Source organism: Epinephelus moara, chromosome 10, assembly GCF_006386435.1.
Source record: "Epinephelus moara isolate mb chromosome 10, YSFRI_EMoa_1.0, whole genome shotgun sequence".
Taxonomy (NCBI): Eukaryota; Metazoa; Chordata; class Actinopteri; order Perciformes; family Serranidae; genus Epinephelus; species Epinephelus moara.
Genome location: NC_065515.1, coordinates 16,093,440 through 16,116,467, shown reverse-complemented (window position 1 = coordinate 16,116,467; position 23,028 = coordinate 16,093,440). Strand labels below are relative to the sequence as shown.

The following is a 23,028-nucleotide window of genomic DNA, read 5'->3' as shown; positions in this document are numbered from 1 at the left end:
AATTTACTGAATGTCTCTCGCATTAACATCACGCAGATCAGAACAGCAGAACCAGTAGCACTCATATTTTGTTTCTGGCTGGGATGCTCAGAGCAGAGGATCCCAGCTAGCTGCTAGCTCAGTGTACCCTGAAAGACATGGAGAAGGGCTAATACAACAAAAATTGGCTATTTTAATAACATTATGCTTGGTGTATTTTATGCAAAAAGTTTTTAAAACTCAGCACGATAGGCATCAAGGCAGTGGAGTCCCACATACAATGATAGAAACACAAAATTGCCCAGAAAATCTGAAAGAAAATCCCAGGAATTTCACACTTTTGTTCTCCCCTTATCTCCACCACAAGATAAATAATAGTGTTATAAGTTAAATATTTGGCAAAGTTCCCCTAACCTCACACAAGTGATGTTGATTCCTGTTTTTTCTTTTGTCCTTAATGTAGGTTATTGTAAAATTGGTCTTAAATTTCATTTTGTGTGGCATTAAAAATTCTTTGAAAAATCATTCATCAAACTTGCCTTAAGTTATAGTAACCACAAAGACAGCAACAGTTTTGATGCGAAGGATACTTACAACACAAATTTAATTTCAAGAATGTTTGATATTTGGTGGATCTGGAGGCCCTAAGCGGCTAACAGTCAGAGTAGGAAAGACAACTTTTAAAATAATGGTATTCACAATGAAGGTAGTTATTGCATGTCATTCTTCTCCCCTTGTTAAAATGTAAAAATGTCAAATCATGTACCTAAAAAAAAAAAAATAAAAAAAAAAATACAAATCTACATTTCTCTTTCCTGTTTTATCTGGTTCCAGCATGCGCTGCGGCTGCTTGCTTTCCGTCAGATCCACAAGGTTCTGGGCATGGAGTCTCTGCCGGCGTCCAAGGCCAGCGCTCGAAACCGCAAGCGTCGGCGGGACGGCAGCGAGACGGGCGAAGGAGAGGGGGAGGGCAAGAAGGACAAGAAGGAGGAAGCATCGACTGCTTGACCTTTGTGTCCACAGCGGAGGCGTTTGCTAGTTTAGAGACTGGTAGAATGTCACAACTTTCAACTTTTTCTTATCTCGAAAACAATCTTAACACGCAGCTATACACATATGAATATAACTGACTGTACATGTTACATGTCTGCCCTTGAATTAGGAGGAGTCATGTGTTGGGAGGAGGAGACTGAAGCTTGAGAACCTGTACTGCAAATCCTTCTCTCTTATAGTAATATCCCACAAGATTCAGTGTCTTTTAAAGTGTGCAGAGGAAATTGGCTCAGTAAAAATCATGAAAATGACTGATTGCATTATTGCACACAAACTACTGACCATCCCTCCCCTGTTTATTCACCGTAGCTTAACCACTAATGTGTACTACAGTTGTGTTGTTTTCTACGATGTTGAAGGGAAGCTTTGGTTTGTTTCAACCTGGACCCTACTTTTCCATGTTTTTGTATCAAAGTGACTAATGGGAACAACATTTTTTATTAAAGTGGTCCAGTATTGAGAAAATAGCAGCTGTAAAACAAGCTTCAATGTAATCCCTATGGGTAATTGTGCACCATCAATTAACGTCCACTACAAGTGCTCGTTTTGCCACTGACAGGCTTATAGAAGAAAGACCCTACAGAGAAATTAAACATTTGTCCCGTTTGTTATTGTGACCAAATCTCGCTCAAAGACAAGTCTCCTTATGAAATCTTGCGAAAGGCTACTTTTTGCTGGAAAAACAACGGTAGAGGCGTTACAGAGAGTTGGAGAGAGGAGTGTCAGGAAGAGTTTGATGTGTTGGAGTACAAGAAATATAGCTTAAGCCCTGTTTCCACCAAACACTTCTGGTATGGTACCTTTAAAACAAAAGTAGCCCTGCAGACATGGTACCTAGACTCTAGCGTTTCCACCGCATATCGTACTCTTGAAATGTGGGTGGGGTTTTTGTCACTCATTGCTTTGTGCAGCACTCACTGTATGTCCTCATTTATCAGTCTGCCCCTTGCTTATCGTCCACAGAACGAGACTGCACGGCGATATTTCTGAACAAAATAAAACAGGCTGCAGTGAGAGTCTCTCTCTGGGATATTTAAGAATAGTGGGTTTGTGCATTTAGTCCTTCTCAGGCAAGCTCAGGGGTTTAGTGTTGCTGGAGTCCACAGGAACGACGCTCTGTGATGCTTTCTTTCCTCTCCGAGCAAGGTTTGATACACACAGTTCATATAATCTGGTCAAATTAAAATATATTTTTAAACACTTGAAGATCCACTCATATCTAAAAGTGTCTGTCATCCAAGAGAGGGAATTAAAACTAAAGTAATGGGCAAAGTTTCATTGGATTCATGTCGTCATACATAGCTCATACATGACTAACACAAGTAATCGTTCCACCCTTTCTCAGACTACAGCTGCTGAAAGAGGCAGCAAAACATCCTTTCATTTTACAGTTTTAGTTTACTAATATATGTAAAACTCTCCACAAGCTTCAAAACCAGCCACAACTCAGCCCTGATCAGAGTGACTGTCTGCCATTAACCAATCAATGGACTGCAGTGTTCACAGCTCCACCTTTTAGTACCAGATCTGTGTGCTAGGTACCCCAACAGAGGGGACGCGGTACTGAACACGTCCATTGGTACCATCCACAACTTTTCACATCGGAAACAGAAAAACAGCGTACGGGACTGAACTGTACGGTACTGCTTGGTGGAAACGGCTTTAGTGTGATCGAAAAGATTTTCAGTGACAATGTGGAAAAGATTTCATGAGATTTCAGAACAAGACTTGAGCAAGTCTTGGTCACAATAACAAATAGACGAGTTAAAGGTAAAGAAAAAAAAATCTCTGTTGCTTTTAATAACCAATACCAAACACTTCCCAGTGGACAGTTGCCTGTAGGGACTACATGCAGCCTGTTGCACCACTGCAGCTCTCAGTGTTGGACCAGTTTCAAAAATTGTTGCTCTCGTTAGTCACTTAGACAGAAAACATGAGAACATAGACCCAGGTTGAAACAAATCAAAATTTCCATTTAAAGCCTCCAGTTAAATCATCAGCACTTTAAGCTTTATTTCCAACAGAGTCTGATCTCTTCTGCTCGAGTCAGGACCGAACTAACGTTTGTGCGTGACATTTGTACACTGAAATGTGTTGTTCACCCTGTGTTTAAAAAAGAAAAGACAGGGGTTCAAGTTTAGAAGCTTTGAAACTGCGAGAAAGATCACAGAAGGCTGACCGTGTTAGGTGTACATACAGTACTGTGATGTTCATTGTGCCTAAAATGACACATTAGCTGCTTCTCTTCACGCCCTCTAGGCTCCCTCTGAAGCCTCAACATTTCCTCATACATTTGACAATTCAAGATAAAAGTTGTGAAACCCCAAAAGGCCCTGCATCACACCTGAAAAACAAGGCTACACTAAAATAACTTCCTTTTTGAAATACGTCACCATGGTTTTGCCATAAACGTACAAAGACACAGAAGCTCTGCCTTGTGAGTTTTTCTGTGGAGGTCACACTGGAGATTAAATCTGTCTGAGGAGAGAGAGAGAGAGAGGTCTTATGTTGCACAGTCTGTAGCATGCTGAGGGAATGAAGCACTTAAGAAATGACAATGTTACTGTATGCAGCCATAACTGTATCATTTAAATAATATGCCTAGTAATCTTTTTTCTTCCAGAGTATGGTTAGCAGAAGAGAGAAGCTTTAGTGTGAAAAATAAGACTGAATATCTACTGTAATGATCAAGTAGTCCTTTGACTTTCTTCCTTGTGCCTGCATCATGGTGTGTGTCACAGAGTACGGGGAACATTTATGTTTTTGTCGGGTTGATATTGTATTGAGCTCATTTCACACAGATGTAGGACAGGGAAGGGACAGTTGCACAACTATTTGGCTTAAAAGTTGACGTGAGAGAATTATTGTGCCGTTTTTAGTTTGATTTTCATTTATCAAGAGCATCATATAAGTATTGCTTATTTTATTTCTGAAGGAATCTATTTTGTATTGTTTAAAAAAGGAAAGTGTGAACGTTGCTGTCCTTTATTATTTGAATGTCTTTGTAGTGTTGCAAAATTAAGGGGAGATATTAAAACACTTTTAAGCCATCTTGTGTCCTGGGTATGTCATTTTTAGGAGGTGTTTCTGGAGAAGGAGCCGAGTCACTCTCAGTGTCACTTCTCACGTCGCTTCATGAAATATAAACCGCATTTTTTCCTAAATATTGAGGAAGTGGTGACAGACGGATAACAGCGCTCAGTCCACAGCTGCAGTGTGTCTGTGACATGAATATGTTCAGTATCGGTTCCTGCTGACTTGTCGACATTTGACAGCAAATACCACCGCTGAGTGACTCACTATTTGAAGTCGTTTTCTTTTCTCTGTCCTGAAGAGAGACGCATCTGAAAGCATCTGTCCAGAGAGCCGCCGCAGGTACTGAAACATTTATACCAACAAGAAACCAGCCTGAACAAGCTGTCCGGGGCGTTTGACTTTTAATTTATGTGACAGCAGCTGAGAACATCCTGCTACACCCGCTGGCATCCTCATATTTATACCGTTTTGTATTTTTGGATCACCGACAACAGATTCACTGAACGTCTCTATCTTTCATCATTCAGAGACATTTCTGTCCTCGACAGGTTTCCAACGCAGAAACATCACACCCTCCAGCCCTGCTCATGGCAAAGGTATGTACTGTGATTTACAACAGCAAATCTTTACTTTGTAGTGTCAGTTAATAGAAGGAGCTGGATCAAGTCCCCTTTAACATGGGGCTGTTAAATCTGATAATCAAGGATTAAAAATCCATATGTGAGAAGTCTGAGCTGAAGTTGAAACAGTTGAATAATGTTAGAAAAAATTTACCAGGGTGTGATTTTGGGCTGTTAAAGATGTTTTGGAGAGTATTCCATGTGCAGTTCTCCTTTGAGCATAATATTGATCTACAGTATTTTGAGTATTGCATTAACACCATCAGTGATTAAAGGATAAATTTATGTCCCAGTGGGTTATGGTAGTTAGGATGGGCCCCAGTGCAGGATTTTGCATCTAAAGTAGTTACAACTTGACATTGGAAAACATCAACATATATATTACCCATCAGTCAGTAGGGCAAATCTGTATATGACAAACATACCAAATAAAAGAAGAACGTAGTTATTAAATTCAATATTTTTTTATAGCTTATTTGTGTTTTTTTTAGTCTAAGTAAACATATAATTTTGTTGAATGGATTGCATATACAGATGTTGACCCCACTTTTTTAATTTGACATGAGTTCGTCTTTGAACATGGAACTGCACTGCAACTGCCTGCACTGTTTATAGTTACGCCCTTGGGGTGTCCATAAATTCCTACTAATTTCCCAAGATTCCGAGAAACACTTATGTAATTTGGCAGTGATTATCAGTAAAATGAAGACATTGTGAAGTTAGAACACCTCCAACTTAACCTTGAGTCTTTTCAGTGGCCCCCTCAAGGGGGGCCGTGGGGGACCATGGCCCCTCCGTGGCAAAATAATTTGAGGCCTATATTACGATATCCAGGAGGCTGTGGAATGCTCTTTTTTAAGCTTGTGCGAAGGTGGTGGTATCTTATGAGACTAGACAATCTTAGGTATCAATCGGAAAGTGTGCTTGTTGCTAAATAATGCTCCACACAGTTACCGTAAAACTTCATTTAGTAGCCCGGGCTATTATTTGCTTAAATCACTAAAATCAAAAGGCCTATATATGGGACAGGCCTTTAATTCTATTTCCACAAAACTGTTGCCCAGCAAAGGTGGGAAATAGAATCAGATTGTTTATTCTTTATTATTAAGAGTTGGAGAACTCTTACAAACAGGATGAACGCAGCAGCATTGAGGTGTAAAGCATGATGGAGAAATGAGCCACATCACTCCAGCAGAGATTTTCTTTCAGAGCTCTAAGAATTAGGCTTCAAATAAGATATTAATCATGAATCATTCATTTGATCTAGCTCCGACAGACAGAGCATCAGAGGGAGAGTGAGTTTCGGCACTCGAGGATTACAGTACCCAGCATACCGACACAGCTCCACTTTATCCCTTTAAAACAATACTCACAACTTGGATTAATTTTTATGACAAACCCCTTTGATTCTTTTGATCTGAGCATCCTTACGGACTAAAGGAATATGAATTACTTAAAGGGTAATGGAGGAATGGACACATAATTTTAAGCAGCCAACAACCCAGTTTTATACATCCAAAGAACGCCTAAAGAGACAGGTGTTTGTTTGTCAAAATGTGTAGCCACACTGGGCTAGTAAAAGGGACTTTAATTTGGACTAGGAATTTAATTGAAGTTTTACAGTAGGCTAAATTTTGGTGAGGGAACAACTAGCACGGCTATTTTCAAAGAGGTCCCTTGAACTCTTACTTCAAGGCATCTGAATGAAAGTGAGGTCTTTGGGTACCCATGGGTCTCCCCTAAACTTGAAGGCTTGTTTCCTGTAAATTTTTTGTTCCTTACAATCATGTACTCCTTTAAATTAAAGCTGTATAATTGCCTTTTTAAGGAAAAGGACAACCAGCCTATTTGATCAATGAATTGCAGGCCATGTTAAATCAGGACTGTTGTGTAACTCAAATGTTAGCTGTGCCAGTATTTTAGTCTATGCGCATCAGGTAATTAATAATATTACCTGTAAAATAAGAAACCAAACTATATCTGTCCTGGAAAATACAGCCTTATTCAGCCGTACCCTCTGAGTTACCTGATGTTCAAACACATAGCCACAGTGTTCTCATTAAGCAAGTATGCCTGCAAGGACGGTACACTGTGTATCAAAGACGCAGCAGCAGACCAGCTGCTTTGTTTGATGAGTTTCAGTCACTGGTGTCGCAGGTAAGCTCACCACAACTGTACCTAAATAAAGAAACTAAAAGAAGAAGTCGCCCATCTCAGCCTGAGACTGTTGAACGTTGACTCTGCCTGCTTGCAAGTGTGATAATAAAACTCAGACACTCTTTGTTTGTGAGTAATTTCCACCAAAATGTCAGTATGCGATTCCTTAACTCTCATACTGACAGAGTTTTAACTAGCCTGTATGTTTCAACAGCACAATAGAAGTCCTAAAATTCAGTTATGGTTTTTGGTTTTGGTGCCACCCAAATATTTTCTGGCAACCCCTATGAAAAATTCTTTGTGCGCCACTGGCAATTTGTCGGTGATTTAAGGTGAAATAGAGACACTGTTAAGTTGGTACACCTCCACCTTAACCTTGAGTCTTTTAGCCGTTGCAGCTCAGCTGACGGGTCTTTTGTTTACAGGCAAACAAACCTATTCAACAAGTTCATTCAAGATAATTCCCAGAAATCCACAATGATTTAAATAAGAGAACTTTGCCTCTATTTTCCCTATTATCAAATATGGCAAACTAGTTCTTTGATGGAAACTTCAAGAAACGTTTAGGTAACTCTCTCATTAAATAAAACATTAACAATATTTGTTATGTTTATGTATCTTTTAATACGGCCAGCCATTTTTTTTTAAGTTAAAAGTCTGGCATTACTTAAGACAGACGCTAAGATGTTAAAGTTTCGCTGCCTCTCTTATTCTTCTTCTTCTTCTGCAGATGAGCTGGGCTGCCGGTACACAGTGTGTGGCCAAGGGGGGCCACAGGAAACCAAAACCTGGAGAACTGTCTTACCACAAAGGAGACATCCTCACTATTATTGACACCAGCACGGTACTGTCATGTTTGAAAAGCTCTACAGACTGTGGTTATTATGACTGTGCATTTTTTCCATCATCTGATACTTTTATTGCTCTTTTACAGAAGAAGGGATATTACAAGGCCAAACACAACACCACAGGAGAGGAGGGACTCATAAACTCCACCAATGTGCGTGAAAGAGAGGCTCTGCGTGTCGACCCCAGCCTCAGCCTCATGCCGTACGTCTTCTTTTCCTCTCTCACACTTGTTTCCTTTGTGTTGCCTCAGTTGGATGCAGCCATGTTTACACACAGTTCACAAGCAGTGTGACTGTGACACGTAGGCACATGTGGTTCTTACTGTAGCTGTGGCCTTGGTCAAACTTGAAAACATGTCTTGTGACCACACCGTGTGGGTAGTCCGTGCAAACAAACAGTCTCAGGATTAATCACTCCAACTTCCTATTTTGGCGTGTGAACGTCTGACATGTTTTCACCTCTTGTCTCTTGGGAGATTAACATCTGTGAGGTATCTATGAGACAGATGTGTTTGTTATGTGTGACTCACCTTGTGTTTCTTTCTCTAGGTGGTTTCATGGGAAGATCTCAGGTCCGGAGGCGGTGTGTAAGCTGCAGCCAGCCGAGGACGGCCTGTTCCTGGTTCGAGAGTCCATCCGCCATCCCGGCGACTACGTCCTGTGTATCAGTATCTCCGGAGAGGTCATCCACTACAGGGTGATTTATAAGGACAACAAGCTGACCATTGACAACACAGATTATTTCTACAACCTCATCGACATGATAGAGGTAAGATGCTCTTGGATCGTGGTTATATCCAATACAGACTCTATGTATCCAAGACAAAATCCAGCTGTGACATGAGCAAAATCCCTGAGGATCTTTCATATGTAGGTGAAAAGAAAAAAAGCATCTTATTTTCAAGGGGGTCTTCTAGTCCAACCACGGGGCCCAGGTTTCTCTTTAGTCAGTAGGCCAAGGTCCACACAGTTCAGTACATTCAGTGTCATGCTTACATTTGGCCATGTTGTCCAGCTAGTTTGCCGTCTCTCATGTTAGTTTTCTGTTTCTCACTCACTCTACAGCAGTAAACAGCACTTCAAAATAAAAGCTTGTAGAAGCGAAAATCTGTGCCTGGAAGTGGGCCAGATGGCACCCGACCTCGTCCCCTACTTCTCCTGCAGATCGTCCTCTGATGTTGATTTAGTACCTTAGGTTCAGTTGGCAAACACTTAGAGAATCACTGGAGTCAAGTAGAATCAGGTGCAATCGAGTTTAATGTGTTCACAAGCAACAACACATACAACTCATTGAGTCAGGCTCCGGAGCACGACTAAAGTTTCAGTTTCAGCGTTCTCCCTTTTATGCTGGTGAAGATTCGACAGAATCTCCACCCTTTTCCTTTAATCCTGCCCACCTAAACCCAAACCTATTGGTGGCAGATCCTTTTCTTTTTAGCTTTTCCCCATCCAGTCCAAATCTATTGGTAGCAGGCCCCTTGGGCCCTTGCCCAAACATGACCTAGGCCTGGAGATCCCCAAATTCTCCCACCATTAGATTTGAGTTTGGTTTCACTTTATTTTTTAAAAATATATAAAACTTGGGGACTATCTCTATACAATCCCCTGTGCTTTAATGCAATGTGAACTCCTAGAGTGTGTGTCATGCAATACACACATCTGTGTGTGTGTGTGTTATTATTGAACAATACATGGTGCGGTATATATGTGCTCTTCAATGTGAATACATAACATTGTGTTATGAATACATGAACTTGTATTACAGTGTTTTATCACACATAGATGCATAACAAACAGTTTTATAGGAACTTGTAACATAAAACATAGTTATATGAACTTCACCCTTAATCAACTTATGCAGTTTAACATTTTTATCTGATTAAAGATCAAATCTTACACTACAAGCTCTGTGTCGGAAATTCACTGCACTTAAAAATAATGTGTGGTCCATTCAGAATGCACCCAAGACCCACTTTTGGACCTCAACCCACCAGTTGGAAACCACTGCTCTAGACACAAATACAAAACAAAATCATACAGACCAAACTGCCTTACATAACAAACATACACTACAAATACACAGATATGTGGCTCACCATTTCCCACCCACAAACCCTCCCTCAGTTACATAGCAGTTTTTAGTACAACATTTTAAAAACATGAGCAAGTTGTTTTGAGATATGAATATAAAGAAGTCCCAAAGCAGTGGAAAGAGGTAACAGATCTCAAGAAAAGTTGAAGATTATTCCAGTCAGATAGAGCTTTGTATTAAAATGACTTTCGTCCAACTTCTTTGAAAATTCTGGGGACAAAGAGAAAGGGATGTTGCATATGTCTAAGTGAATATGAGGAATAACATGGAGACAAAAACGGTTTCAAATATGAGGAACAGGTGAAATGAAGACATTTGAAGATGAATTTAACCTAGTGAAGTCGCCTTCTAGATTTAGGCTGCAACCAATTCAGTGATTCAAACATTAAGCAGTGGTGATCTACATAGAGAATTATACACTACATTATGGGGTCTAAGATGAGTGTCAGATGTGTTTTGATAGACGATGTCAGCATAATCAATAACAGGTATTATCAACTGTGAAATTATTATTTTCCTGACCTAAAATGCAAAACAACTAATTGATCGATAAAGTGAACTCAGACAACCAGACACTCTTTTGATAATAAAATCAATATGGGGCTTAAAGGAGAGTCCAGGGTCAATCCAAAGTCCAAGATATTTTTGACTTTGTTGAGAGGTGATCCATCATCAAAATAAATACGCAAATTAAGGGGATGTAAACAGTTGTGTTGTGTACAACCTGGTCTCACTCAGTCGTCTGAATCCGGCGCTTGGGCAGTGACTTGGGGCATCAAACACTGACAAAAAAAGTTTTCCTTTAATGCTGGCATGATGTGCAGCCGGTTGCCGCTATAGTTCAATGGTGCTCAGCGCCATTAGGGGTAAAGTTAAGCCAGTGGAACAGGTGGATTAAGGGTCCAACAAACATTGACTTTTACCCGAGAGAGCAGCATTCATGGCCCGTAAGATTAAAAAGCCAAACCCTGTTCTTTTTTTCTAAACCTAACCACGTGCGTTAGTTGTTGGAGGAAAAAAAAAAAAACACACCAATTTGTGGTGTTGAACTGACGTAGTGCGTTTATTTTGAAAGAGACTGTATGTAAATGGTAAATTTCCTGTGAAAACAGACGTGTATTTTGAAAGAAGACAATGCATGTAACAGGCAGAACTTGACACGGTATCCCATGCACACAGGGTACCTTGCACATCGTACCTGGAGGTGGAAGGTCCATGATCAAAGGTCAATATGTGAAGAGGTTGGAGTGAGAATGTGTTGATGTGTACCAAAAGCCATGCTGCAGGACTTCTTCTTATTCAGTACAAGGTTGTTTTTATGAAGCCAGTGTTGGACCAAGTTAAAATCGAGCTGTAAAGAATCTTCAATTTGTAATATATCATTACTCAGAATTCAGAGTAGGAATGTCAGGCACGTCATCCACTTCCAAGGTGCATGGACAAGAGGAAAAGTCTGAAAATGTCAAAACTCCAGCACTAATTTTATGAAAAACGACTTCAGTGTGCAAACAAAACAGATCAGTTTGTGGCCTTCAATAAAATTCTCCTTTAAACTTTAGGTTTTGTTGAGTTTTGACCTCGTCTTTCAGATTTTAGCCAGATATAGCATCATAAATATTCAATTTTACACCAAATTTCTTTGATGCAAACTCTTCGGACAGTGGTTTCTAACCTCGGACCAGATCAATCTGAGGGGACATGAGACCATTAAAACACTCTGAGGCTGTATTTATGACCTCAGTGTCAACCTAAAAACCATCAGCATAACTGACACCACTGTAAAAATACATACCAAATACATACCTCATGTATCACAACGAAGCAGTGACAGGAAAACACATGAAGCGCAGCCCTTTTATGGTTTATCTGTATTTGGCCTGCATCTGTGTGAGGGTGTACTGAAAGCTTTGCAGCGGTGACATTTGGAGAGAGACTCGACAGACATAGCCGGCTCCCGTTCAGCACCATCTTATCAGCGAGTTACAGATGGCTTCAGGCCTGAGTCAGACCAGCTGACTTGCTCCTATGAGGATGCAGAGGGAGGATTTCCAGATGAATATTTGGGCTGAATCATGTTATAACTGTTCTGTCCCAGTGACGGCAGACTGCTGACAATATAAAACCAGGCTCTGATGTGTCATTGTATCATAATTTACTTGTGTAATTTAATTCAGCTGCCGCCCTTCGATGTTTTGTGTCGTGTCATCAGAAAACAGAGACCTTGCGCTGACACCAACTGACGCTTCACACATTTTGTTGTTCTGTTTTTCAGTTGATTTCTAAAGATAAATACTGGTCTTGTTGTTTCTTTTTAAAGCCACAGCCAACCTTGAATGAAAGTGTTTGGTTTTGTTTGCATTTTTTTTTTTTTAATTTCTAAGTAATTATTGCCATCGCTGAATTTAAATAAGCTGAATAAATCTGTTGAAAGTCTGAACTTTGTATACAAAATAGTAGAGGCTCTCTGAGGCCCCTCTCACCCCTCAAAGGCACAAAATGGTTTAGTCCACCCCTGCATTAGGATTGCCTCTAAATGCAGCCAGAGCTGTGTGAGTGACTGCCCATGCTGCTGGAGCACCAACATACACTGTCATGTCTTTGCCAAAGAAAGGGAAATCAGGGTTCAAACAAAGATAAGAAAGAAAGAAAGAAAGAAAGAAAGAAAGAAAGAAAGAAAGAAAGAAAGAAAGAAAGAAAAGGGAAAAAAACAAACTGACTGTGTATAAAAATGTTCAAAAGGGGCATGAGGGGGACACTGATCCAGAGAGAATGGACAAGGGGCCCACAGAGTCTGCTTATGCACAGGGCCCACAACATGGTGCTACGCCCCTGTCACTGCAGATAGACTTTGTAGGACAGATGTAAAAACAGAATGTGTTTGGTGAATATTTGTTGTGTGTCCATCTTTGCAGTTCTACTCAAAGAACAAAGGCTCCATCGCTACAACTCTTCTGAAGCCCAAACAGAAACAAGGAGCCAAGTCAGCTGAGCTGGAGTTGTCTAAAAGTAAGTCTAATAAAACTGTGTCTGTACAGATCAAATATAATAATGGTGATTAATATGAGAGCTTGTAAAGGTATGTGTCAGGTTTACAGTTCATGTCTCTCTCCAGCTGGGTGGCTGCTGGACATCGCAAAGCTCAAACTGGGAGAAAGTATTGGAGAGGGAGAGTTTGGTGGTGAGTTTCTATTTATTATCTTTGTCCCCTCACAACATTTACAATAAAAACATGTCGCCAAATATATTGCAAACACTGCAAAACTTAAGTCCATCCTCTCTTTTAACGACACAAAGATCATTACTGCAGCATTTATCTCCTTAAAGGGTAACTTCGGTATTTTTCAACCTGGGCCCTATTTCCCCATGTGTATGTGTGCATATGATTCATAGGTACAACTCATTTTAAAATTGGTTCAGTATTGAGAGAGGCGGATGCAGCCGGCAGCCGCGAGGTAGATATGGGGGCAAATGCGTCCCGTATAAGTTTGCATATTAAAAGTGCTTTTTTTCGCCACTGACCGGTTCAGATCGCCAGTGCTATCTCTGTAAATAGCATACTAAGCGTTTCCCTGACCCTTCACCTCCTCCCGGCTGTGACGTCATCTCGCGAGAGCTTTGCTTGTTGCCGGAAGAAAACAGGGTACGATATATACGAGGGCAAAGTATGCAACAGTAAATGTGCGTCTCGGAGACAATTCTAGGTATCAGTAATACATGCATAAAGACATATTAGTTATACTTACTTCATGGATAGTTGACCATTTGGTTCCTGTGGTTTGGGCCGCCTCCTCCAATTTATTTTGGGCACATGAAAAAAGGTATCCAGCACTGCCCTGTTGATCAGAGGTGGGAAATCCCCTAACGTAGTTACACAGCGTTTGGTCGTTTCTGTATCGTCCCAGGACACATCGAGACCATGAATATTGGGCAGACATTCTTCCTCTGGAGTCACAGCAAGGAGCACCAACAGCCCTCAGAGATTCGCGTTCGTGCAGCCGCTGCTTCACCCTCGTCTGCTCGTTGGCCCTCTCTCTCTATCCTCATCTGCTCTTCAATTTGTAGGAGCTCCTCGTCCGTATACTCAGGTTCAAATAAGTACGGACGGCCATCGTAATAAAAGGGCTCATCCTCATTCTCGAAATAAGGTAAATATGCAGCCATGATACCGATGCAGTAAAACTCTCAACTGTACAGCGCAACTCTGAGCGGCGCTCAGCATGGCTCCTCTGTTTTCTTCCGGCAACAAGCAAAGCTCTTGCGAGATGATGTCACAGCCGGGAGGAGGTGAAGGGTCAGGGAAACGCTTAGTATGCTATTTACAGAGATAGCACTGGCGATCTGAACCGGTCGAAAAAAAGCACTTTTAATGCGCAAACTTATACAGGACACATTTGCCCCCATATCTACCTCGCGGCTGCCGGCTGCATCCACCTCCCTCAATACTGAACTAATTTTAAAATGAGTTGTACCTATGAATCATATGCACACATACACATGGGGAAATAGGGCCCAGGTTGAAAAATACCGAAGTTATCCTTTAAGGCTAGACTAGTGCAACTCACTGTACCCAGGTTTTTGGCCCGACCTCTTTGTCTCGCTTGCAGCTGGTGCAGAATACTGCAGCATGTCTTCTAACGGCAACAGAAAAAGAGACAGAATTACAGCGACACTAGCATCCCTGCATTGGCTATCTGTCCGTTTATTTGTTTTATAGCCATACATGGGCTTGCTTGCACCCCTGGGCTCTTGTCTTAAAACTGTACCACAATCAAAGTAAGAGGCTAAAGGAAGACTGTGCCTTTGCAGTGACTGCTCCAGAACTTTGGAATAAGCATCTGCTTTCAATCAGATGTTCCCCTTCACTGACACTTTTAAGATAAATCTTTTATTGTTAGGATAAAAACTAAGAGTTCCAGACTAAGAAGTATCACAAAGTTGTTAAAGATGTAAAAACCAACAAGAAAAAACAAACAAATTATAAATAAATCAATGAAGTGTTTAGAGTCTTTGCAAATTAGAGTCATTTTCAGATGTATTTTGAACAATAATGTAGATGATGATTGAAGAGATGGTCCTCTATATTGCAATGAATATTGATTAAGTGAATTCCGACAATATGGAAGATAAAGCTCCTTAGAGTGTCTTGTGGAATATGTGTGAATGTCTGAAAAGCACTTTGATCAGCTCTGTTAGTATTTGAATGTGCTATATAAATACATTTGATTTGAGTGGATTTTAAACTTTGACAGAAGATTTATTTTGTCTCAGTATGGATGTATTTTGATGGGTAAACAATGTGTGTGGTTCTCCCTCCAGCTGTTTATGAAGGAGAGTATATGGGCCAGAGGGTGGCAGTAAAGACCATCAAATGTGATGTCACCGCTCAGGCCTTCCTGCAGGAGACCACCGTCATGACGTGAGTCTGAAGATTTCCTCGGTTTTAATGTGTTATTGTCAAAACACTTTGACCAGCTGTTTATTCATTATTACTAAACCCAGCTTTTAGTGAGCTTGCTTGATTAAAAAAATTAACTCTTTTTGGCTTATTGTGCAAGTGATCATATTGTTTTGAATGAAATGTAACAAACTTTATTCCTGTTGTCAGTGTTGTCAGTGTTTTCAATGTGGATTCACTCCTTCCAGGAAGCTCCAGCATAAAAACCTGGTGCGACTGTTGGGGGTCATTCTTCACAAAGGGCTTCATATTGTCACAGAGCTCATGACGAAGGTACAGTGAACACATCATCTATCAGTGGTTATCAGTTGGGGGATAACACATGATGAAAACAACGAGCAGTAACACGATAGAATAATCAAAATAGGTAAATAAATATTGAGCATAGATTGAAGAGGCCTTGTTACATCACACTGAAACAGAAAATAAAATCACATATAGTAAATGACACACCACAGGTTTGTTCTATTTGACCAGAATTACCTCAGACGTCAAGATGCGTCACTGGTGGTACATCTACACCTAAACAACAGCAAGGGAGCCCTCTGTCTGAACAGAGAGCAGGAGTCTCTAGTTAACTCTCTTATTAACTATTTGCCTCCAAGAACACTGCGACCATCTTCTGTTGGTTTATTGGAAGTTCCCACAAAAGCCCGAAGAAGATCAGGGAGGCAGCCTTTGTCAATTACGCCCCAAAGCTATGGAACACACTACCTATAGATATCAGGGAAGCCAGCTATAATTCACCACCAGCAGCTAGTGAGAAAAAGATGATATGGGGAGTTTATTAGTTTACAAAGGTAGTTTTCCTTTCACGCAATCTGGTCATCTCCTAGAGGACAGTCAGAGGGTTAGGGAGGCACTCAGATAACTGCAGGTTTTTGTAGTTTTTAACGGAGTGAATGGCTTTGTGATTAATCTCCCTGGTTGTTTTTTCTCAGGCTAGTGTTCTTATTTATAATGTGTTTTATTGTGATTTTTGGTTTTTATGCAGCAGTTCCCTTGATCAAAGACAATTTTCTCTTATGGGAGACAATAAAAATAACCTAACCTTAAAGCCAAAAATCCAACTAATCACACCCTTGCTGCCACTTGGAGCCGCCACTGAGGCAGTGGTAAGCCAGTAATGGCAATGCAGCTTTGAGGAGTCAGAGACAGCCGTCCTCTGCTCTTTAGTGATTAGGCCAACATTCAGAAGCTCACTGTGTTTGCTGGGCCTTGAGTACAGTTATATAGTGACTCTTTAAAAGTACTTAATAACTTAGGTTATGAGGTTAACACATTTTCAAACCAAAAAAGACACTGCCTGCTTGTAGTTTGTCTCATAATGCTAACTAAGAAATGTTTTAATAAGACCTTATGAAAGTATTTTCTGATAATGTGCATCTGTGTTTATGTCACAGGGAAACCTTGTCAACTTTCTGAGGACAAGAGGACGTTCAGTTTTAAACTCAGTTCAGCTGCTTCGCTTTGCTCTGTGAGTTCAAACTTCAAAGAGTAACTTGTCCTCTACGTGTGCAGAGTAGAACATTGCATGACAGCTGGGTCCATAAACACCTGCTAGTCACTGTACATTTGTGTGTGTGGTTTATTGTATAAAAGTGAAATGACAGTTGTTTGTGTGTGTGTGGTCAGTGATGTGTGTGAGGGGATGGAGTACCTGGAATCCAAGAAGTTGGTTCACAGAGATCTGGCAGCTCGTAACGTGCTGGTCTCTGACGACAGCGTGGCCAAGGTCAGCGACTTCGGCCTGACCAAGGTGGACTCAAAGGTGTCAGATAACGCCAAACTGCCGGTCAAATGGACCGCCCCCGAGGCTCTGAAGAAAGAGGTCGGTTTAAAGACCTGCTGTGCTGCTTTTCTCTTCCCTTTGTTTTTATGTTTCTGTATTTGTTTCTGCCTCTCTGTGACACTTAAATATTTTCTCTGCCTCTCTGAAACCTCTTTTTGGTGCTTAGAATTTTGCTTTATTAATGTTTAACAAATGATTGACTGATGCCTTATAATCAGCAATACTCCATCAGTAAGGAGCAGGTTGGTGTAAGGTCCTGACGCATATCTTTCTCCACTTACTTTGTCTTTTTATTTAGTTCTTTCATTTATCAGGATGTCAGTGTTTGGCTATGTACTGGGTTTATAACAGCTTAGAAAGACCTTTCACAAAGTATCCCCAATAAGAAAAGGGTTTTACATTTTTTTATATGTTTCTATTTTTGTTCCTATCATGCAGAAATTCTCCACAAAGTCAGACGTTTGGAGCTACGGTGTTCTTCTATGGGAGATCTTCTCTTACGGTCGTCAGCCTTACCCTAAGATGGTATGTAGCATCAGTACAGGTCACGACTATACTGTAATAATATGTGTGTGTGTTGGTGTCTGTCAGTGTGTGTGTTTATACACAGGTGTGTCTTAGGAACATAGATGCATTACAGACATGACAGTTATAGGAACAGCTGTATTAAACCAAACATTTGACAGTTTGGGAAGTATGCATATTTGAGTTTGACACCCCTCTCATGTCTGTCTGTTAAATATGAAGCTACAGTCAGGCGATGGCTAGCTAGTGTAGCATAAAGACTGGAAACAGGGCGGAACAGCTCGCCTGGCTGGTGTGGTGAAGAGAGATCTGAGCCAGAAGGCGAAGCTTTAGATTTACTGGTCAATCTACATCCCAACCCTCACCTATGGTCATGAGCTCTGGGTAGTGACTGAAGGAATGAGGTCGTTGATACAAGTGGCCGAAATGAGTTTCCTCCGTGGGGTGGCTGGGCTCAGCCTTAAAGATAGGGTGAGGAGCTCGGACATCCCGAGGAAGCTCAGAGTATAGCAGCTGTTTCTTTGCGTCGAAAAGGGTCATTTGAGGTGGTTTGGGCCTCTGATCAGGATGCCTCCTGGGCGCCTCCCGTTGGAGGTGTTTCGGGAATGTCCCACTGGTAGGAGGCCCCGGGGCAGACCCAGAACACGCTGGAGGAATTACATATCTTGTCCAGGCTGGGAACACCTCAGGATCCCACAGGAGGAGCTGAGAAGCATTGCTGGGGAGAGGGATGTCTAGAATGCTTTGCTCGGCCTGCTGCCCACACGACTCAACCTCAGATAAGCATTTGAAAATGGATGGACTATGTTGTTTATTTAATCCGTACAAAAAAAAAAGTGTGAAAGCAACAAGATGTGGTTTATGTGTCAGACCATTTCTTGGCCGTGACCAGTTGACTTCGCCTTCTCATCTAACTCTTATGGCTCATTTATACTCCCTTTATGTACAAAAGTAGATACATCCAGTGCAAACGCTGTAAACATCACTGCCCTCATTCTTCCATGCATCCTTTATGACAGCACAGATACAGCCAATAGATGGCACTGGAGAGCGGAGTCAAAAGTTTTCACTTCACAACAAACGAGGTGACCACAGAGGAGGTTAGAATATTGTACCTTTAAACAGAGGCAGCATTGTAGACTGCAACCCGATCGACCCTGACATGTGGATGAAGAATTCTTTTCACTATTTTCACCATATATTATTATATGTGCTTGCTTTATATGCTCTTGCCTATTGCTTTTTCTTTTGTACTGATCTGTGTGTTTCTCTTAACCGATACATACTTATATATTGCTTTGTGTTTTTTCTACTGATGCTTCCTGTTTGTTCTGTCTCTCTGCTGCTGTAATATTGCCCAATTTCCTCGCTTATTTAACCTTTTTTTAACCAGGAAGTCCCATTGAGATTGAAAATATCTTTTACAAGAGAGACCTGGCCAAGGTAGCAGCCAATCAAAACACATTTAAAATGCAACAAACACAACATATAATTCAAAAATCCGAAGTAAAACATCTATTCAAACACAGTGGTCTCTCAATAAAAACAAGTGTTTGTCTCCATCACCGCATTCTTTATGATGCCCTTAAATTCATTGATGGATATAAGTGTTTCTAATTTTAGATCTTTTTGAAGATTATGAAGACTATGCTACACTGCCTCTACGATCTCCAGTGGTACTGCTCCGTTTCACCCGTATCCGTAAGCTTTCAGAAAACATGCACAAATATGGACAAAATAAAAGCAGTGTACAGACAGATGCCTCTGTCCATCTCTGTATCTAATGTTGAGTGCTGAGCACAAATCAGCAAGAAAGTCAAAAAGTCAAACTGTTTTTTTAAAGATTTGTGCTTAATATTTACGATTATCCTTTACTTTTATGTTATCAAACAACTGAACAACCTCTCTTTATCCAAGAAGCTCTCCTTCCTTGTAAATAAAAAAGACCATGGACACCCTTTAAAGAATCAGCAAAACTAAGACCACAGATAATTCTTCCCTCTCTTTCCAAACCCTCCTGAAACCAGCAGAAAAAGAGTATCAGGCTTCTTATGTAACTCTGCAGGTAGGTGTGTCAGTGGAAAGCTGCCAGGGTGGTCAAATTCGTCACTAGGCCGTCATCTTCTGGATCAACTCAAGACGTCTGAGCAGGAAACCACTCCAGGTCACTCGGATCATGGTAGTGCGTCACTGAGGATATAGGTTAAGTGTACATTGTAGAAATAATCTCATTGTTCTCTTCTTAAATAGTCTACTTTATGAACTGTTTGGGTTTGGAGGAAGAGGAAGTTACTCCTTTCCTGTGCCGTAACACACCAGTGCGGAGGAGGCAGAGGCTGACGTCACATGAAGGCCTAATCATGTTGATACTGATAATGAAGAGGCTCTGGAAAGGAAGAAACTATGCTACTTAAACACAGCTCTGTTTGTCACACTCGTTGCTCTCAGGTAATCCGTGCCCCCTGAACGCTGAGGCCGGCGGTTCAGTGAGGACAGCAGGATCAGGCAGAATTAATCCGAGGGACAGTTAGCACGTCTCTTTTGCACCTTACGTCGGGTAGTGTCCTTTTAAATGCAGATAATTACCTCCTAATTACAGCCTGTTTGTAAGTATATACGCAGGTTGATGTATTTGGGTCAAGTTTGTGCTCTCCTTCATTAACCTCTGCGCAGGGTAATTTGTTATCTGTTGGCAACACATAACAAATTAGAGACCGAGAGAAGTGTTTGTGTAAGATTAGTTTTGTTTAATAAAAATGCAGTGACACAAACACTTTATTTCACCCATTCAATAACAGCAGCACGGTGGTGCAGTGGTTAGCATTGTCAGCGTGGGTTTTCTCTTGGTTACTCTGGCTTTCTGCCACAGTCCACAGACATGCAGGCTAGGTTAACTGTGTGTGAATGTTAGCTTGAATGGTTGTCTGTCTCTATGTGTCAGCCCTGTGATAGTCTGGTGACCTGTCCAGGGTGTAACCCCCCTCTTGTCCAATGTCAGCTGGGATAGGCTCCAGCCCTCCCGTGACCCCTAACAGGATATGCGGTTACGGAAAATGAATGAATTGCTACCTTCAAGAGCCTGAATTCTGTGTTTGAGGTTGTAATCAGGATTGCAGGAGTGTGTTAATACTTGGTGACATCGCTCTGTCTCTATGTTCGAGTTTAAAGAATACGTCATCCGCAAAATCAATTACGTTACATTAAATTCATGAAGAAGACTTTGTTTTTCTCACATACCTCTACAGTGAACGGAGATTCCAAAAACAGCAAACAATATTAATGAATTGAAGTCATTGGGGATCACGTTTAACAATAACAAACTATATCAAAACATCAGTTTACAAACTCCCACACAACTCATGCAGTAAAATCCAAGTCTCTCCAAGAATTTTCACTAAAAACATTACAATATAAAACACTCCAGTCTGCAAGTTAGTGTGCCCTGAGCATATCTGGACATGCCTCAAAGCCACAAGCTACTCACCAAGCATGAGACTGTTTGTACGGATGTGTTTTAAATCATAATATTTCAGCAAAAGTGTAAGTGTTTCGGAGGTACTGAGGATATGAATGGATAAATGAGACTTGGATTATACTGTATGAGTGGTGTGAGAGTTTGTAAACGGATGTTTTGATATAGTTTGTTGTTGTTCAACTCGGTCCCCACTGGCTTCAATTCATGAAGAATGTTCGCCTTTTTGGATTCTTCGTTCATCGTGGATACATGCGAGAACAAAAAGTTTCCTTCTCGAATTCAGCATAACAATTGGTGATTAACTGATGCTCATTATACGGGTAAAGTATTTCTTTAAGTTTTTTCTTTTTTATTACCAACACAGCCAGGCTGGTGAAATGTTAAATTCACTTACTAGTGTTCATGATTTATCATCTGCTTCTTCTCTTATTGCTCCTGTTCATAGTCTCTGAAGGAGGTGAAGGAGAAGGTGGAGGGGGGCTATTGCATGGAGGCTCCAGAGGACTGTCCGCCCGGTGTTTACTCCCTGATGAGGATATGCTGGGAGCAGGAGCCACGCAGAAGACCGGCTTTCAACAAGTTGAGAGAGAAACTCGAGCGAGAGATGGGTAAATGCAGCCCGAGCCCACGGTCCGAGCATCGGGATGGATCTGGATGCTGATCTTGACTGTAAATCTTGAACTCAAAATAATGAGGCTGGAGTTGTGGCGATGGACAGGTAATACACACACTGTTACCCGCTCCTGTGTTGGTGTGCGTCACACAAAATGGTTCAGTGGAGTTCTTACTGGATTCTTTTAACCTAACGGATGGGACAAGACAGTCATAATGTACCACTGGTTCTCATGTGATGCCGATGAGAGAGGGTTTTGTGGTTGGAGCCATGAATATACAAAACTTTGCTTTAGTGTATCTGAGCAAAGCAAAATGGATGTATCAGACCGTGCAGCATGGCTCTATGGATGGCAGCGTGGGTGTGTTGGTTGCACCACTGCTTTGGATCCTTGGCGTGAAACGTTGTACAGACATTCCTAGTCCCCAGAGGACTTTGACTTTTCCTCTAGCACCACCAACAGGTTGACAAGCACAGTCTCTAACACTCCCCTCCAGCCAGCTGAGACGAAACGGAGCATTTCTGACATTCCCCAGACTGTGAAAAAAAAGAAGTGGACTTAGCTGCTGTGACATCACCAGTTGGTTTTTGGACTACCGCTTTGAAGCTTCGAGTTTGGCATTTTGGCCTTTGCCATCTTGGTGGAATAGAGGGCAAGCTGGGGAGGATACACATTGCTACGACTCTGTCCTAACTGACAGGTTGCTGTGGTAGCCACTTGTCAATCACAAAGTCACCATGCATGAGACTGCATACCCTGCTTTACCATCCTTTTTACTCTAAATGGGACCAACATTTACAAGATGAGCACCGAGTTCCACTGAAGAGGACTTGAAACTAGCAATTGAGACCAAAAATTTGTTGGGCAAATGTTTACAGAGGTAGTAAATCAAGTGAGAATTAGCGTCATTTTCTCATAGACTTCAATAAATTCACTCACAATGGTTGTTAACAATAACTTCTGGGTTGAAAACCCCTGCATCACATACATAATGTCAAATGAAGCTGAGCTAACACCAACCCCATTGGTTAGTTTAAGCAACCTAAAAGGAGGCCCACCAAAAAAACAAAAAAAACAAAACAAAAAACCATCAGTTCGAGTGCATGCTTAACCTGAGTGTCAGACTGAAGCTCCCAGAACCTTCAGTCTGACATCGCCTCCATTGAAGGCGATTTACAAGGGGGAGGGAATTTGATTTTTCCCTAACCAATCAGTAGAGATCAACGACTCACCCAGAATCTGAAGTCATTAGTATCCATGCCTCGGGGGTGCCGAAAACAAGCGAGCATTGCCCGTTTAAAATGTCTCCGTCGTTGTGCATGCCCAGCTGCATCGCCGTTAAATCCAGTTTAGCAGCTTCCTTAATTTGGTCCTCCACGCCC

The 23,028-nt window shown here is 41.3% G+C and overlaps 2 protein-coding genes across 9 annotated transcripts in view; both read left to right on the top strand.

The window, feature by feature from the left end:
* zfr2 (zinc finger RNA binding protein 2) overlaps positions 1 to 4,082 on the top strand; it is a 31,669-nt gene extending 27,587 nt beyond the window's left edge. For all 6 annotated transcript variants that reach the window (XM_050054673.1, XM_050054671.1, XM_050054674.1 and 3 more), the window contains exon 19: positions 814 to 4,082. In XM_050054673.1, the coding sequence (XP_049910630.1) occupies positions 814 to 987 (174 nt within the window). In that variant the 3' untranslated portion in view covers positions 988 to 4,082. The remainder of the gene's footprint in view (positions 1 to 813) is intronic.
* A 148-nt stretch (positions 4,083 to 4,230) lies between these two features.
* Positions 4,231 to 23,017, top strand: matk (megakaryocyte-associated tyrosine kinase). Of its 3 annotated transcripts, none has more exons than XM_050055940.1 (13): positions 4,231 to 4,407; positions 4,617 to 4,664; positions 7,576 to 7,689; positions 7,780 to 7,895; positions 8,243 to 8,462; positions 12,698 to 12,791; positions 12,898 to 12,963; positions 15,102 to 15,201; positions 15,429 to 15,513; positions 16,644 to 16,717; positions 16,876 to 17,071; positions 17,471 to 17,557; positions 21,478 to 23,017. In XM_050055940.1, the coding sequence occupies exons 2-13, from the start codon at positions 4,656 to 4,658 to the stop codon at positions 21,691 to 21,693; spliced, it is 1,377 nt and encodes a 458-aa protein (XP_049911897.1). In that variant the 5' UTR covers positions 4,231 to 4,407; positions 4,617 to 4,655; the 3' UTR covers positions 21,694 to 23,017. The 3 variants fall into 3 exon arrangements, with proteins under 3 accessions (XP_049911897.1, XP_049911896.1, XP_049911895.1); XM_050055939.1 differs by having other exon boundaries at positions 4,596 to 4,664; XM_050055938.1 differs by having other exon boundaries at positions 4,231 to 4,664.
* The last annotated feature ends 11 nt before the right edge of the window (positions 23,018 to 23,028 follow it).